This window comes from Sprattus sprattus, assembly GCF_963457725.1.
Source record: "Sprattus sprattus genome assembly, chromosome: 20".
In the NCBI taxonomy this organism is placed as follows: Eukaryota; Metazoa; Chordata; class Actinopteri; order Clupeiformes; family Clupeidae; genus Sprattus; species Sprattus sprattus.
The window spans coordinates 25,633,531-25,650,389 of NC_137918.1; the positions used below are offsets into that span (position 1 = coordinate 25,633,531).

General features: G+C 40.8%; 1 protein-coding gene across 1 annotated transcript in view; it reads right to left on the bottom strand.

Annotated features, from left to right (window-relative positions):
• Nucleotides 1-16,859, bottom strand: part of LOC308381703 (uncharacterized protein) — a gene marked incomplete at both ends in the record, with an annotated part of 115,380 nt that overhangs the window by 14,250 nt on the left and 84,271 nt on the right. Inside the window, 2 exons of the mRNA XM_080859284.1 lie at nucleotides 328-504; nucleotides 9,156-9,329. Coding sequence (XP_080715410.1) covers nucleotides 328-504; nucleotides 9,156-9,329 — 351 coding nt within the window. The remainder of the gene's footprint in view (nucleotides 1-327; nucleotides 505-9,155; nucleotides 9,330-16,859) is intronic.

Genomic DNA, 16,859 nt, shown 5'->3' on the forward strand with positions numbered 1-16,859 from the left:
AGTTTTTCATGCAAAGCAACACTTGGCACAATTGAGCAAAAATAGAGGATGTTTATCTTTACATTTAGATTAATAATCCAGTTCCCTCTGCTAATTTAAACAGTCATTTGCTATTCATTTAGGGAGATGGTGACAGTCCAGTACATCAAGATGCAAGCACACAAAACTGGCACTGACGCTGTCACAAACTTAAAAACATGATTTTAGAAAGTGTGTGTGTGTGTGTTTAAGTGACTCTGTGTATCAGACAAGAATGAGTGCGCACATATAAACACAGACAGACTCAAACACACACACACACAAACAAACACAAACTGGCAGACTTACTCCAGTTTCTCCAGTCTACAGTTTGGATGCTCCAGACCAATAGAAAGCAGGTCCACTCCTGAATCTCCCAGCAGCTTATTGTAACTCAGGTGCAACTGTCTCAGACTGGAAGAATTTGAGCTGAGAACTGAAGACAAAGCTGCACAGCTCTTCTCTGTGAGATCACAATCCATCAGCCTGTAGACACACACACATTCAAATTAAGGCATACAGATGACAATCACAGAAATAAAAAGACAGACATCACAGTTTCCGAATACACACCATACAACTAAGGGTTCAAATACACATACGCGTTTTTTAAAAACGGGACGCGAGCAAATGCATTGATTCCTATGGTACGGCGAGCTTTGTGTGTACGCCCCTTCTCCACCACGCGTTGCGTCTTTGTAGCGCTTTTTAGGTGCTCTTAAAAGTTGAACTATTCTCAACTTTCCAGCGCAAGGCAGGGAAGCACACCGCTCATCAATGTCACACTCGGCCCAGGCAGCCAATCAGATCAAGCAACAGGCGGGCTTAACTACTTTATCACTTATTTCCTGTTTTGATGCTGGAAGATGTGGTATGATTAAGCAATATAGCACGAGTGGGAGTGGGATTATCCCTTACCTACCCCACTCCCACAAGTATTGCTTTTATAAAACAATTCTACAGTCAACAAATTACGAAAAATAGTTCCATTTTCAACGTCAGAATTTTGAATGAACGGTTTTCATCAATGCGCTTTCATCGCGGAGTGATTATTATTAGCTGTGAAAAGTCTGTTTTGGCCTCCGCACTTTGCCAAGGCGTTACTGAAGCGTCTGCGCCTGAAAAAAGACGCGTATGTGTATTTGAACCCTAAGACACACACACACACAAATGGCACTGATGACCTCCAGGAATTCACCTGCCGCCATAAAACATTAGATTGTGTGTAAGTGTGTGTGTGTGAGTGAGAGAGAGAGAGAGAGAGACTTTACAGTGTGACACACACACACACACACACACAGGTCTCTTTATTTTAGGGTGTGACACAAACACACAAATGGGTCTCTGTACTGTAGGTTGTGACACAAACATACACACACACACACACACACACACACACACACACACACACACACACACGCACGCCCACACAGACGATTGTCTATACTGTAGGGTTTGCCACACATACACACACACAGGGGCGGTCTCTCCTACATGCAGTATAGGCTAGGGCGCCATTCAAAGGGGGGTGCGAAAAAAACTAAACAAGAATTCTATTTTTTTTTTTTCTACCAATATTATGACATAAAAAAATAAATCTAACATTAGGGTAAAATGAGTCAAAAATCGAAAACGGAAGTGGGTACGTTCCTCCTTGGAGTTGTCAGAACAAGCTAGCACAGTGATGCGTTTGGTTAGAGTGTGTGTGTGTTCAAGAGACTTTGAAAACAGAATAATGAAGAGGCAAAAGCCATCCGGGGCACAATTTAAGAAGAAAAGAAAGGAAGAAGAAGAGAAACGTGACAGGGAGATAAATCCTTAAATCCTGTTCTTAGCCCAGATTGAATTCCAGATAAGAATACGTTCCTGAGTACAGTTTAGAAGAAAATATGTACCTTATCATTGAACGTTTTCCTACGACCTGTCACATAGTTCTTAGATTTTACAGAGGCGGGTATATCAAAAATGATATGTCCATTTATTGTACATTATACAAAAAAGACATAATTAAAATAGGGATGCACATATAAAGCCAATAGCCAGTGCAACAACGCTACAAATATCTTACTAGTTTCATAGCCCACACATTAAGGAAGACAAACACGGCAACTTGTCAACTAGTGAGGAGTACTGGTAAAAATCCAAGGGTTGAAATGTCAACTTTAGCGAATGGATTGTATGTAATATTGCTAGTTAGCTAACGCTAGCTAGCCAGTGACTTGTGACGTTCCTTCTTATTGCCATTCAGTCTAAACATCAGTTCAAGTTCAGCTGTAACGAAATTTTCGTCATTTGCGATGCTTCTTGAAATAAATATTTGAGTAATCATAACAACGTTAGTTTTGGTGGAGGTAGCTAGCCAGTTTAATTCGACATGACTGAACTAATCAAGAGTTATGCATTTTGGAATAAAACAAGAATGTCAGGCTGTCCAAATACTCCAAAATTCTTAATAACTACATAATAGCTACATTTAACAATTAATGATAATACATACTTTTATTATATCATTTTAGATTCACTTTTAAAAGACTATGAAAACATTATTTGCAGGCGATTGGAAAGATGACGTGGAGATGTGTGTGTGTCCATAAACAGATGAACAGGGGGGCATGGCCAGAGCTTAGTTCAGCACAGGCCTGACATTTTCTCAGTTATTTTGTTCTTCAATTAATGTTTGTTCATCGTTGCGATCGTTGTTGTGTTTATGTGAAAGAAATGCAGTCTTACAGAGCAAAATACCATTGAATTTGCAATGGGGGGGGGGGGGGGGGGGGGGGGGAGCAGGAGTAGACGCAGAAGTGAAGCTCGCCAAATGTGCTTGGGCCGCCCCTGCACACACACACACACAGGTCTCTCTAGTGTAGGGTTTGCTCAAAGATACTCTGTACTATTTCCATATTCATATTTGTAATTAATATTCATACTCTATTAGTTTATCTCAGCAACCCAGTAAACATCTTCACCATTCATAATCACTGTGGACATTGAAAAGGAAACAGCTACGTGTCCAGTGTGCAACAGTACAAAACCTCACCAACATAAGGAGCCACTCAAGCTACACCCAGTGCCTGATCTACCCTGGTCAACAGTCCCAACCAACATCTTTGAGTGGAATGGCCATGTGGTTACAAACCTTAGAAGGCACTTCTCTGTCAATGGCAGCTTGCACAAACTTATTTCCGACAATGGCACTCAATTCACCAGCCAATGCTTCAGACTTTGCCCTAGCCCGGGATTTCAGTCATGTAACAAGCAGCCCAGAATATCCACAAGCCAATGGGCTAGCTGAATGTGCAGTTCCTAGTGCAAAGCAGCTAATGAAAAGATCGAAGAGAGACGGAATCGATGTCTTTCTCAACCTGCTCAATCTTTGCAATGTGCAACGTGACCAACACTTGGCTCCCCAGCGGAAAGGCTGATGTTCAGGCAGACACAAACCACCCTACCTGTGAGGTATAGACTGTTAGTCCCAAAGTCCAAGAACAATACAGTTGTCAAGGCAGGGCTCGTTCGTAAACACCTATCACAAAAGGAATTCTATGTTCACCTTGATTAAGTAATGATCAGTTTGAATTCCTATAACTAGGCACTGCGCATGCGTATAGTCAGAATAAATATGAATGACGAGCATGACCCACGTTGCCTGTAATGTCTTCACAAGTTCCTTAGTAAAAAAACTAAATAAACAGAATTCTGAATTGTGTCACTCGTCTTTCAACAGATAATTTTCCCAAACTCATACTGCATGAAGAGTCATACCACATATACTAAGTTTCAAGCATGCTGATGCTTTGCACAGTTCCTAAAAATGAATTCTTTAATCAAGACTGATAAAGACGGAAACTCTTGCAACGCTGAAAATGACCATAGACTCTAGCGTGTATTCAGATTCACTCATCGCTTTTTCATAGTTCCATTAGCAGTGTTGTATAGTAACGAAGTAGAAATACTTTGTTACTGTACTTAAGTAGTTTTTTGGGATATCTGTACTTTACTTTACTACTTAATTTTCTGATGACTTTTACTTTTACTTCGCTACATTTTGCAAAGAAAACTGATACTTTTACTCCGATACATTTCCCCTGAAACCTTCGTTTCTCGTTACAAAATCGAATCATCTTTAGAAAAAATAATAATCATGAGAGTGATGAGACCAAAGTCGGGGACTGTGGTAGAGGAGACTCCAAGCAGGTTTGGCGAATCAGCTGTCCTAGCGCACGTTAATGCGATTTTTACCGTTTGCAAAAGCCCCCTTAGTTACCGTTGCTACGTCAGACAAAACTCCGAGGTCTGTACCCAAAAGCATGGCTACGACGAGGACAAGCCGCGCTATATCTGTCAGTGTCAGTGATTCTTTTTGGAGTAATATATCCGCGATATCCTCCAGATCAAGGCAAAATGGACTGCAATATGCAGTGGAAGAACATATCAAAAACATTAAGATCAACAACGAAGGGGATACAACAATAATCAAAGCAGTAGCATACAGGTGTCAATCAATAGCTCAGCGTGCAATTCCAGACGGTAACATTAACATTTTGACGTCAACATTTTGATTGTAACATTAACACATTTGTTGAAGAGACTAGTTATATACTAGAAGTGGTAATAATACCAGTTGACATTAACCATAACTGTTTGTGGATTTTATCTTAACTAGATAGTTAGTTACCACCTAGCAAAAGTGTAGATCGCTATCTAGATATATCTAGCTGCAAGCAGCTTCATTTGCAGACGTACAGTAGTCTTTGTCGATGTATTGAGTAGGTAGTGGGGTTCAAATCAGCCCATGTTTATAAGTTTGCTCATTTAAGTCTGAATAAACTTCATTATTCTCAAAATTCTGACCCTTTGCTTTTTTATTAACAGCATTTACTTTTTTTTTACTTTTTACTTTTACTTTCAATACTTAAGTACATTTAATATCAGAAAATTACTTTTGATACTTAAGTACAGTAAAGATCAGATACTTTAATACTTTTACTTAAGTAATATTCTAAAAGGTGACTTTTACTTTTACTTGAGTAATTTTCCAGTAACGTATCTGTACTTTTACTCAAGTATGGCTTTTGAGTACTTTATACAACACTGTCCATTAGTTTAAATATCCAGTTCCCTCTGTTGTTTTAAACTCAGCCACCACTGAGTCAGTGGTTACACCTGTAGATCTCCTCTTCTGTTAAGGAACTGATGGAGAAAACTGACTTGACACACATATGATACAGGACAGCGGCATGTGTTGTGTGCTTGCAATCTCTGACCGGAGGCAGCACGTGCGGCTGGGAAAACATGTGTCTGACCCCCGGACCATCAGCACCGGTTCCCCTCAAGGCTGCGTTCTTTCCCCTCTACTGTTCTCCCTGTACACCAACAGCTGCACCTCCAGTCACCAGTCCGTCAAGCTCCTCAAGTTCGCGGACGACACCACCCTCATTGTGCTCATCTCTGGTGGGGATGAGTCTGCCTACAGGTGGGAGATTGACCATCTGGTGACCTGGTGTGGACAGAACAATCTGGAGCTCAATGCGCTGAAAACAGTGGAGATGATTGTACGTAGATTTCAGGAAGAACCCAGCCTCACCTACCCCCATCACCCTTAGAGACGAGCCAGTTGACAGTGTTGAGTCCATCTGCTTCCTGGGCACCATCATCTCCCAGGACCTCAAGTTGGAGCTCAACATCATCTCCCTCACCAAAAAGGCACATCAGAAGATGTACTTCCTGCGGCAGCTGAAGAAATTCAATCTGCCAAAGGCAATGATGTTGAACTTTTACACCTCCTCCACCACCATCTGGTATGCTGCTGCCACTGCCAAGGACAAAGGCAGACTGCAGCGTGTCATTCATTCAGCAGAGAAGGTGATTGGCTGCAATTTTGCCATCTCTCCAGGACCTGTATGGATCCAGGACCCTGAGGCATGTGGGGAAGATTATGGCCGACCCCTCCCACCCTGGTCACAAACTCTTTGTGACCCTCCCCTCTATCAGGTCTATCAGGCCCAAAACCTCACGCCACCAGAGCAGCTTCTTCCTGTCTGCGGCTGGCCTCATTAACAAGGCCCTGGACCCCAACACGGACTCTAATCCTGAACTCTAAATTGCACGCTAGTCCTGCATTTTCCATTGTACATTTTTTTAATATATTTATATTTCATTTTTCCTATGATTGATAACTTAATATGTGTATGATAACTTAATATGTGTATTGTTTTTTTTGTGTATGTTAATTTTTTGCACCATCGTCCCACAAAAATTCCTGGTAGGTGAAAACCTACTTGGCAGTAAAAAACCTTTCTGATTTCTGATTTTGATTCTGATTATGTTGCACTGGACTGTCACCATCTCCATATCTCCCTAAATAAATATCAAAGCATTCTTTAATGGGAATGTCCCACAATAATGTCCTGTCTCACTGGAGACTATGTTTCAGTTATTTTCTGAATAAGCCAGACTTTTCGTTCTCTTGAGTGGTTTGCTTAGAAAGCTGACTTGTACATCCATGATCACTACAAACATTCTGGTCACTGGATTTAGCCATTTTCATGGTACTCTGACACTTGCAACTTCACACTCTTTGATGAACTGCTTTGGATGTGGGAAAGTCAGGCATCTAGTGCAAGATTGCCTGAAAAAGAAGGGATGAACCACCCAATGAACAAGGCTTAGCTGCTGATCAAAATGAGTCTGCTGCAGCCAGGTCTGCTGAGCCCCCTACAGCTGATTATTCAGCAGCTTACACCACTGCGTCTTGCACCCCTGTAGCTGATTATCCTGCGGCTGAAGCCACTGTGTTTTGCACCCCTGCGGCCGGCCATCTAGCGACCACCTCCCCTGCACCTCCTGCTGGTGGGTCCTGGGTGGGGTCACAGGGGCTGGGCCGGATATGGATGGTTTCCGTGCGGGGGGAGCTAGTGCGGGTGGGCTGCTCGTGGTTGAGCCCAGAGTCGCAGCTTGAGAGGTAGCTGATCTTATTTCCCTAGAGCCAGTCACAGATTACTCTGGTCCTAGCGCTCAGTTAGTTGTTAAACAAGCAGAATAGATGGAAAGGCTAATATCAGATATAGTGTCAGAGATGGAAACAGAGGCTCAAACTTCTTCCAGGACCGATTGCAGTTTGTTAATGATGCTACATGTTTGATAGAAGGAGCCTTTTCTGACACAGAAATCTATCGATTTCGGAAAAAGTTAAACAAACTGTGAAAGCTAATATCGAAACAATGAGAATGTTCTGGTTTGACTTTCTTCTCTTTATATATATTGATGCATCGTTTTATGGACTGTTGTTAAAAATCATTTTAAATCACAGTCTTTGAATTCATCAAGATAAAATGCATAGATGTAATGATTGTGCAGGAAACGCATACCGAAGAAAAAAAAGGGGTGGACTGGGAGAATGGGATGGTGTAACTGTCAAAAAAAAAAAACGTCCTCCACAAGTGGAACCTATACACACCTAAACAACTATAGACTCGAAATAAGACAGATTAACCTTCTTTAGTGAAAAATCTTTACATTTAGATTAAATATCCAGTTCCCTCGGTTGATTTAAAGAGTCCTTTGCTAATCATTTAGGGAGATATCACTGCACAAAAACAAAGATTATCGGGCCCGTGCACTCTGTGATACAGCAGCGAATGATCAGCATTCCTGGTCGAACGCAGACATTCCCCCGAAATATCCGTCTGCCGCATATGAACGAAAATTCCCGGGAATGAACCATCGAGGGAAGGGGGGGGAGATGTGTTTAGCATTCTCACCTCCCGCTGACAGAGGTGCGAAATGCTCTTATTAGCATATTGACTGTCAGCAGTCTAGCCTCACACACCCTGCTGCAGCCATTGGTTGATAACGACAAGCAATTGAATTAAAACGTTTCAGCTGACAAAATGTATCCCCTCCCATTTACAGCTATTGCCCCATAAAAACGAAATTAATAATTTACCCGATAATAATTTAATTGATATTCTGTCTTTAGGGTTTTTCTCCGGGGTTATCAAAATTGTTGATTTTCCTTTCGTTTTCAGAGTTCGAGGATTGCAATGTACTTTTGAGGATATTCCACTCATATTCCGGAGCTTCCTCTCTGTAATGTTCTTGAGATTCACTTTTGGCATGTAATTATACAGAGTCAGGCTTACTCTGATAGTGAGGTAGTCATTTCGCAACTTGGGACACGTTTGAGTTTTGGTCCTGCGCTCTTCAGGTTTCTGGTGCTGTGCTCTAGCCACTGAGCCACCGTGCTGGTACAGATGTCCGCTCGTCGGTGTGAGCAACTCACTGGTTTATCATTCCCCCTCCTCTGGGGTATTTCTCTTCTGTTACTGGAGCTTCTGATCTAGTTATAGTTAGTTTAAGTGGGAATTGTTTAGTGGACTTATGTAAAGGCAACATTAGAGGCTTGAGACTCGAATAATAAACGTTCAATGTCTAGTCTTTTTTACACGTAGTAAGTTTCAATAACACCATACCATTACATATCGACATTTAAGGAGCAAAGATGAGACGTCGTTGTGTGGTGAGAACTGATAAAAAAATTGCCTGGCCTCTATTTTCCACGGTAGATTGCAGGTTATGCTAGAAATGGCTTAGCATGGGTGGGATGGGGAAAGGTAACATCTTTCCATCCAGACGCAAATTTAGCTAATCGGAATCTGTAAGTGGTTTCCATTTATATGTACATATAGTTGATCTGTCTTATTTGACGAAGCAGTGAGTTAGCTGTCTTTCAATATCTCTTGTCGAATTATCTCAAATGTTTACGGTGGTATGTGTTCAAAGGTTTTAACTTAGGCTATGTGCTATGTGTAATGTTCCTAACTTATATATTATTATTTCACCTTAATGTTCTTGAGATTCATTTCTGGCATGTAATTATACAGAGTCAGGCTTACTCTGATAAGTCATTAAGAGTCGTTAACAGTCGTTAAGCAACTTGGGCCATTGTTGCCACTAGTGGGGATCGAACCTGTGAGTTTCAGGTTTATGAAATCAGTTAAGCAGTGACGGAGTGGGTCGGCGACTGTCGTAAATCCCACATTTCATGGAGTGTATGGAGACATCATTGCCTGTGACAGTACATGTACATCATAATTGCTAGCACAAAACACATGACACTATCAAAAACATGATCTTACTGTAGTTCCTCCAGTCTACAGTTTGGATTCTCCAGACTAGCAGAAAGCAGCTCCACTCCTGAATCTCCCAGATTATTGCCGCCCAGGTGCAGCTGTCTCAGACTGGAACAGTTTGAGCTGAGCAATGAAGATAAAGCTGCACAGCTCTTCTCTGTGAGAAGACAATCCATCAGCCTGTAAACACATACACATTAAAATGAAGGCATAAAGATGGCAATCACCGCAATAAAAAGACAGACAACACAATTTCAGAAATCATACCTAAAGTCTGACTAAAAAAAAAAAGACTAAACCTTTGCCTCTTTCATCTATCCATCCAACCATCAATCCATCCCTCTAACAATCTAGTATAACGCCTAGACGGTCAAGATATTTTGGAATACGAACACACACACACACAGAACTAATGATCTCCGGGAATTATCTGCTGTGCTCTCACCTGCAGCAAAGAAGCATTAGATTGCGCATGTGTGTGTGTGAGAGAGAGAGAGAGCGAGAAAGCAAAATTGCATCTGTAAGTCAGAGAAATGTGTATTTGTCTGTGTCACACAAAGACAGGTATTTTTTACTATAGGGTTTGGCACGTTCCTACTGTAAAGTGTGTCACACACACACACACAGGTACCTCTACTGTACGGTGTTACACACACACAACATGTGTCTCTCTACTAAAGGGGTGTGACACAAACACACACACACTTGACACATACTGTATCTCTCTACTGTACAGTGTGACACACACGCAGGTCCTTCTACTATAGGGTAAGTGTTATGGTGTTGTGGTTTAGGAGTAGGAAGAATTTAATTGGTTTGGTGGAGTTCTAGAGACACTTGGCGCTCGGTGATGGTCGAAACAGGGAACATTTGAATCTATACGGTAAAACCTACAAATTATAAATACACAGTGAATGCAAAGAGGAAAATGGCAGAGGACTCAGACAAGTGCTTATTTAATTTGGATAGTACTGGTACTGATGATGATGGAATGTTTTGGCAACAAGTCAGTTCATGAAAGACAAGGGGAAAAGGGAGGAATAGATCAGAAAGTAGTGGTGAGGACTCTGTGGAGACGGTAGTTAAAAAGAGTAGAGCTGATGGCGGATTGCTGAATAATAAATCACAGGATGAAATATGGAAAGTTGTAGTTGTGTTTGAACAAAAAGGAGGACCAGACCTACATCCAATTCACATAACAAAGGCAATAGAAACGGAGATAGTTAAGATCAACCACGCACAAATCCTGGGGAATGGGAGAATTCTGATATTCGCAAATTCGGAAATGCAGCAAAAATTAATTCTGAAGAAAACAAAACTTAATAAACTTAAGATAACATCACATATCCCAGGTGCTACAGCAAAGGCTACAGGGGTCATTTCAGGGATCCCACCGTCAGTCTCCATTGAAGAGATCAAAACAAGTTTGAAGCAATATGCTGTAGTGGATGCTAAACGACTGATGAAAGGAAAGGAGAAGATTGAATGATGTCGATCCTATGAGAGTTCAAATGGGCTATAAGTCCTACATGGTACGGGAATATATTCCACCAACTTTAAGATGCTACAAATGTAAAAGGTTTGGGCATATAGCGATGCAATGCAGAGGAAAAATTAGATGTGCTCAATGTGGAGGAGAGCACGAATATGGGAAGTGTGGGGATAATGCGGTGATAAAGTGCTGTAATTGTGGTGGCGAACATAGCGCAGCATATGGTGGTTGCGAAAAACAAAAAGAAGCCAAAGAAGTACAGAAATACAAGATCACGCATAAGATGACATGCTGAAGCGCTAAAGAAAATTGAGATTGAGAGAAAAGACATTAGGCATGATATTCCTATCAGCATTCCAGAGCAACCTACATTGAACGTTTATGCCAGATCGAATTTAAACAGAGGAAATTATGGTGTTCACATAAAAGGAAGACTTCAACAGGTCAGTAGACCTAATATCCCTGAAGTAGAGAGGTGTGAATGTCAAGCAAAAATCCCTGAAGATACACACCTGGTTAAGAACAATGCTTTTATTGCTTTTATCTGTAGAGTGATCAACAGAATGATGCAATATCAAAAGAAAAGTGACAGGATTAAATCAATTGTAGACATAGCCAATGACTTCTTAGGATCTAAAACGCAAGCAGACGAGATTCATGAAATGTTGAACATTAAGTATGGACAGGCTCCGAATTAAAGTATCATGGTCATTTCAATTATCCAATGGAATGCCAGAAGTCTTATAGCGAACGGGCAAGAATTTAAAAGGTATATACATAAACCTGAGATTATATGTGTACAAGAAACGTGGTTAAAGCCACACTTAGATTTTGTGTTGAAAGGCTACAATATCATCAGAGCTGATAGAGATACGGATAGAGGAGGAGGCTGTATTACATTCATTAAAGATGGACTTCCATATAAACACATTGAAACAGCTAAAGAATATGAATGTGTGGGGACAGAAATTCTAGATGGGTTCAATGGCACTTTTAAGATTATACATTTTTATAATCCATGTAAAGCGTTGAATAATGAAATGATTCATAAGATTGCTAGGAAGAGTCATAGAGAAATATGGTGCTGGGATTTTAATGCCCACAACAGCCTATGGGGTAGTAAACACACAGATATAAATGGTGAAATAGTGGAAGAAATGATGAACGATAGAATGCTTGTTTGTTTGAATAATGGGGCTTGAACCAGAATAAATATTTATAGGAATGAAACTTCTTGTATTGATCTAACCCTAGTTGACAGGAAAGTAGCGAGTAGGTGTGATTGGGAAATAGACAATAACACAACGATTGCGAGTGACCATTTCCCAATTTTCTGTAAAGTTGATTTCAAATTTAAGACTGAACAAAGTTACATCCATCAGAAGTGGGCTTTCACAAAAGCAGACTGGGAAAAATATGTTGAAATCTGTGATGGTATGGCTAACCAGATCCCTGAAATACAGCAAACTGTTGATGAAATTAATAATAGTGTAACCCATTTTATATATTTTGCAGCAGCACAAGGTATCCCGATTAGTTGGTTCTTCTTGCTCTTACTAATGTTCCATGGTGGAATGGTCAATGCACAGAGTCTGTTAAGGGCCGAAACAAAGCTTTTAAGATCTTGTGTAGAACCTTAACAATGGAGAATCTTTTAGACTACCAAAAGAAAAAGTCCTTAGCTAGGAAGATTATCAAAGAAGCCAAGAGAGAATCCTGGAGACAGTTCTGCTCGACTATAGGGAGAGAACCTACATTGGAAAAAATATGGATGATGGTTAAAAAGATGATTGGTAAGTACAAACCTTTGAATATCCCCATTTTAGTTGATGGAGAGAAACAAGCAATGTTAGACACTGAGAAAGCCAATTTACTTATAAAACATTTGCTAATATCCACAAAGGCAATCATTTGGAGGATAGATTTAAGAAAAGGAAAGAGGAAATTCTTAAGTAGTAAACAAGAACATTTTGACAATGAGGGGAGAAAGTATGTCTACTTTAGATATAGAATTTAATTTGGCTGAATTTAAAATAGCTTTGAATAGTACGGGATACTCTTCTCCTGGAAGTGACAATATTTGTTATGTAATGACTCCCAGATAAAGCATTGGAAAAAGTTATTTCGTTATTTAATAAAGTCTGGAATGAAGGAAAACTACCAAAGGCATGGAAAAAGGCAACAATTCTCCCATTTTCCAAACCAGGTAAGGAACCAAGTAATCCAGAAAATTAAAGGCCTATAGCTCTCACCTCCCATTTAGGAAAATTAATGGAAAAACTTGTAGTGGTACGTCTGAATTACTTTCTGGAAAAAAAATAACTTAATCAGGGAATACCAAACAGGATTTAGAAAAAGAAGATCTACAACTGACATGGGCGTAACAATGCGTATGGACGCTATGGACGTGTCCATACCAATATTTGGATACGTTTAGAATGTCCATACCAATTTTGAATGGGTAATTGCACGGCATTCGGGAAATAAATGGTTCATTTTACCCTCATGCGTATGCGTAGTGTACCTTCTATCAAAGACGGCGTGGGGACAGCCTTGCTATCTGTGATTGGCTCATCTTCCTGCACTAGTTATCGTTGCTAGGTTGGTAGTTAAGCACGCGGTGACAGCAGGATAATGTCTGCTTCGGGCAGGATAATGTCTGCTTCGGGCAGGAAAAGGAAACTGACGGACATAAGAGGCTATTTCACCAAATCAACAGTAAGTTTATCACAGAACAGTCTTTTAAAAACCTGTTCGGTCACGTCCCCCTTCAGTGAAATGTCGCTTCACACACTGTGGATGCGACCGTCCGAGCTGCTAAAATGACATCTAAGTTTTGTTTAATTTATGCTGTCTGAGTGGCTGTAAATGTCGTGGCTTCCACGGATTGATGTAGAAATGCACAACGAACTGATTGCACTCGTTTAAACCTTATTACTCTGATCTGATCAGTCTTGTTTTAAGCTAGTCGGTTAAAACTACGGTTAGCATCTTAGAACTCTGTGAAATGATCTTTTCATACGTATCTATGCAGTGTGCACTTAAAACTTCATCAGTTAATTTATACAAAATGCCCTACGACTGCAGCACCCAAACTCATATTACCTGCTTTACTTACAGATCCTGAAATTTCAGAAACACATGTAATAACAAAACATCTTACACATGCCTTTGCATGTGATAATGGTAAAGTCACCAGAGACTTTAATGATTTGCTTACCAAAAAAAAACAATTCTCAATCTTGCCAATCTTGTCCCCTGTGAATCAAAAGGGATTTGTCTCTATCCACCCCAGAATTGGTTAAAATGCTGGAAATTGCATCTAAAAAATGCAAAAAATTTTCAACGCACCATAAGGGTTAAAGTAGGAGATAAAATGTCTGAAGAAATTATGGTAGAGAATGGTATTCCCCAGGGGAGTGTATTTTGGGAATCACATTGATGGTCTACTTTATGCTGACGATGCTGTAATATGGAAAAGGGGAAGGAATGTTCATTACATAACTAATCTAAACTAAGAGCTCATCTCTCGTGAAAATCCGTGACATCACCATAGAAACGCAATAACAAAAATGGAAAAACCTAAAAAATCAGAGTTGATCGGTAATAAATAGAATTAAGACTCACACAGTTTGTGAAAATAAGAGAAAATAATCTGAGCTGATTCGCCTTAAACTAAATTAAACACTATTAAAGACTAAAAACAAACACAGAAATGTGCACCAACGCACCGAAGCAGCCATACGAGGCGCCATCAGTGACGTGACTGATACAATGCACTCTGGTGGACAAAAAATATCCAACTTAAGTTTTATACCAAATAGGTCTTACTGAAGGCATATAATGGTAAAAGTATTATTAATAAATATTACAATATATTCGAATATTAACATTAATAAACAAACTTCGAATATGATTTTTAGGCAAAAGTCAAAGCCCTAATCCACACTGAACGTTCAGAGACCATTAACTTGGAGAGCTTTATGCGTGTTACGCGCTTTTTCTGTTTGCCCGCTCTTAGTTTGTTTTGGTGGTTGTTTGTGTTTTGTCTGCACATTTTTTAGTTTAGAGTTAGTAAGTGCAGGGAAGGTAGTTTCAGCGGAAGACTCACCTGCTTTTTCATTTTGACACGAGAGAGGTAAGCGGCTGCAATTATTTAGTTAATGAAGGCTTTTTGGTTGGTATTTTGTTTTCCCTCTCTTCCTTTCTTTTACGGCAACCACCACTGTGTTTATTATAATAAACTAAACTGTTTACCCACAAAAAAGAGTCGTGGCCTTTTATGTTACGGGACCTTTGGTTCTCAGGGTCTGCCGTAACATAAATGGGGGCTGGTCCAGGATAAGAATTTAGCACATTATTAATTGTGCTTTTAGTGTGAAATTTCGCCACCGTTATTGTCTCCATTAGTTGTGAGCCAGTGTTGTGTTTTTCGTGATTTTGCCATGTCAGGCTATTTACACACAGTCAAGATGTCGACTCTTGAAGAATTTATTGAAGCGCCGAGTTTGGCTCTTTTAACCAGTTTTACTCGCAATGAGTTACTGAGAATTGCGGGCCATTATAAAGTAGAGGTACAGGGTAGTCCGTTAAATGCGGAGCTTCTGGCCAAGCTTACCGAGGCTTTGCGTATACAGGGATTTAAAGAAGAGGCAAAAAAGTTGCTTCCTGGAGCCAGAGCTTCCGCAGTAGCGACGTCAACTGCACCTGATGTGTAAGGCATCCAACAAATCACCAAAGGTGCACTCGAGCTCCGTAGAATAAAGTTGAGGGAGAAGGAGATCGAGTGGAAGCAGACAGACAGTGGCAGAAAGAAAAAGATCGATGAGAGCACGAGCTTAAGTTGAAAGACCTGGAGATAGGGCAGGCAATTCGCCTTGAAGGAACTAGACATTAAAGCTTCTGAAGCTGGGGTTGTCATTCCCTCTAATAATTTCGACGTAGCTCGGAATATTAGACATGTCCCTCCGTTTAGGAAGAAGGAGGTGGATAAATTCTATGGACATTTTGAAATGGTAGCCACAGTCCTGAAGTGGCAGCGTGGGGTTTGGACAATGATGCTTCAGAGTGTGTTCACAGGGAATGCGCAAGAGGCATACTCTGCCTTGTCGCTGGAAGATGCGCTCGACTATGACAAAGTCAAACAAGCGGTGCTGCGCATCTATTCACTCGTCCCTGAAGCCTATCGGCAGAAATTTCGGAACCATCAGAAGCAGGAAACGTTTTCGTATGTGGAGTTTGTTCGGGACAAATCCACATTGTTTGATCGTTGGCTTAACTCACAAAACATCACAACTTTTGAGGGCCTGGGTAATTTCATACTGCTCGAAGACTTTAAAAACTGTCTACCCAAGAACGTCGCCACATACGTCAGCGAGCACAAAGATCTCAAGCCTTCCAGTGCAGTAGTGCTGGCTGATGAGTATGTACTCTCACATAGAAGCCTAGGCGCCTGCTCTATGAAATCTCAGAACCGTAGTGTTAGTCCTCCATGGGCCTCAAATACACATAATGAACCTGTGGGTCAGTCTTCTTACACTGAGACGCAACGAACGTCCCGTCCAAGAGATACTGTTCCGATTTGCGGTTATTGCAAAAAGCGGGGGCATAGTCTCTCCGACTGTTATGTTCTGAAGCGTAGGAAAAGGCCCAACTCTACTTATTTTCCCCATAAGGCGTCAAGTTTGTGTGTCTCTACACCTCCTTGAGACGAGGGTAATTGCCAGGATTTTTCTCCGTTCATACGCTTCTCTCTTCCCGTAAAGGCTGTTTCGACGTTACTGGGGAACGATTTGGCTGGTGGTAAGGCTCTGCCTAGCCCTGTGGTGACTAACTATTCTCCAACCTCTTTGGGTCCTGATAATTTAAACGTGAAATACCCAGATTTGTTTCACTCGTGCACCAACTCGCAAAGCGTTAGTGCGTCTTTACTCAAAGAGCGCGATAATGAGCTGATGGCTCCTTCTTGTGATACGATTGTTTCTCATTCTTTGCCTACCCGTTCTGGTGGGGAACTAATTCAAGGGTCCATATCTGCCTTGCCTTCCTAATTTGACCTCTAGTAAAGAACTTATTGTCGGCGAAATAATGACCCTTCTCCTGGTCCTCTATTTGTTAGCCAGTTGCCAAGGACCACGTTAGGTAATCAGTACCTGCTGACTGTTATGTCTACTTTAAGGAGTTTTCCTTTTGCCATTTTTAAAGTACTAATAGTGCAG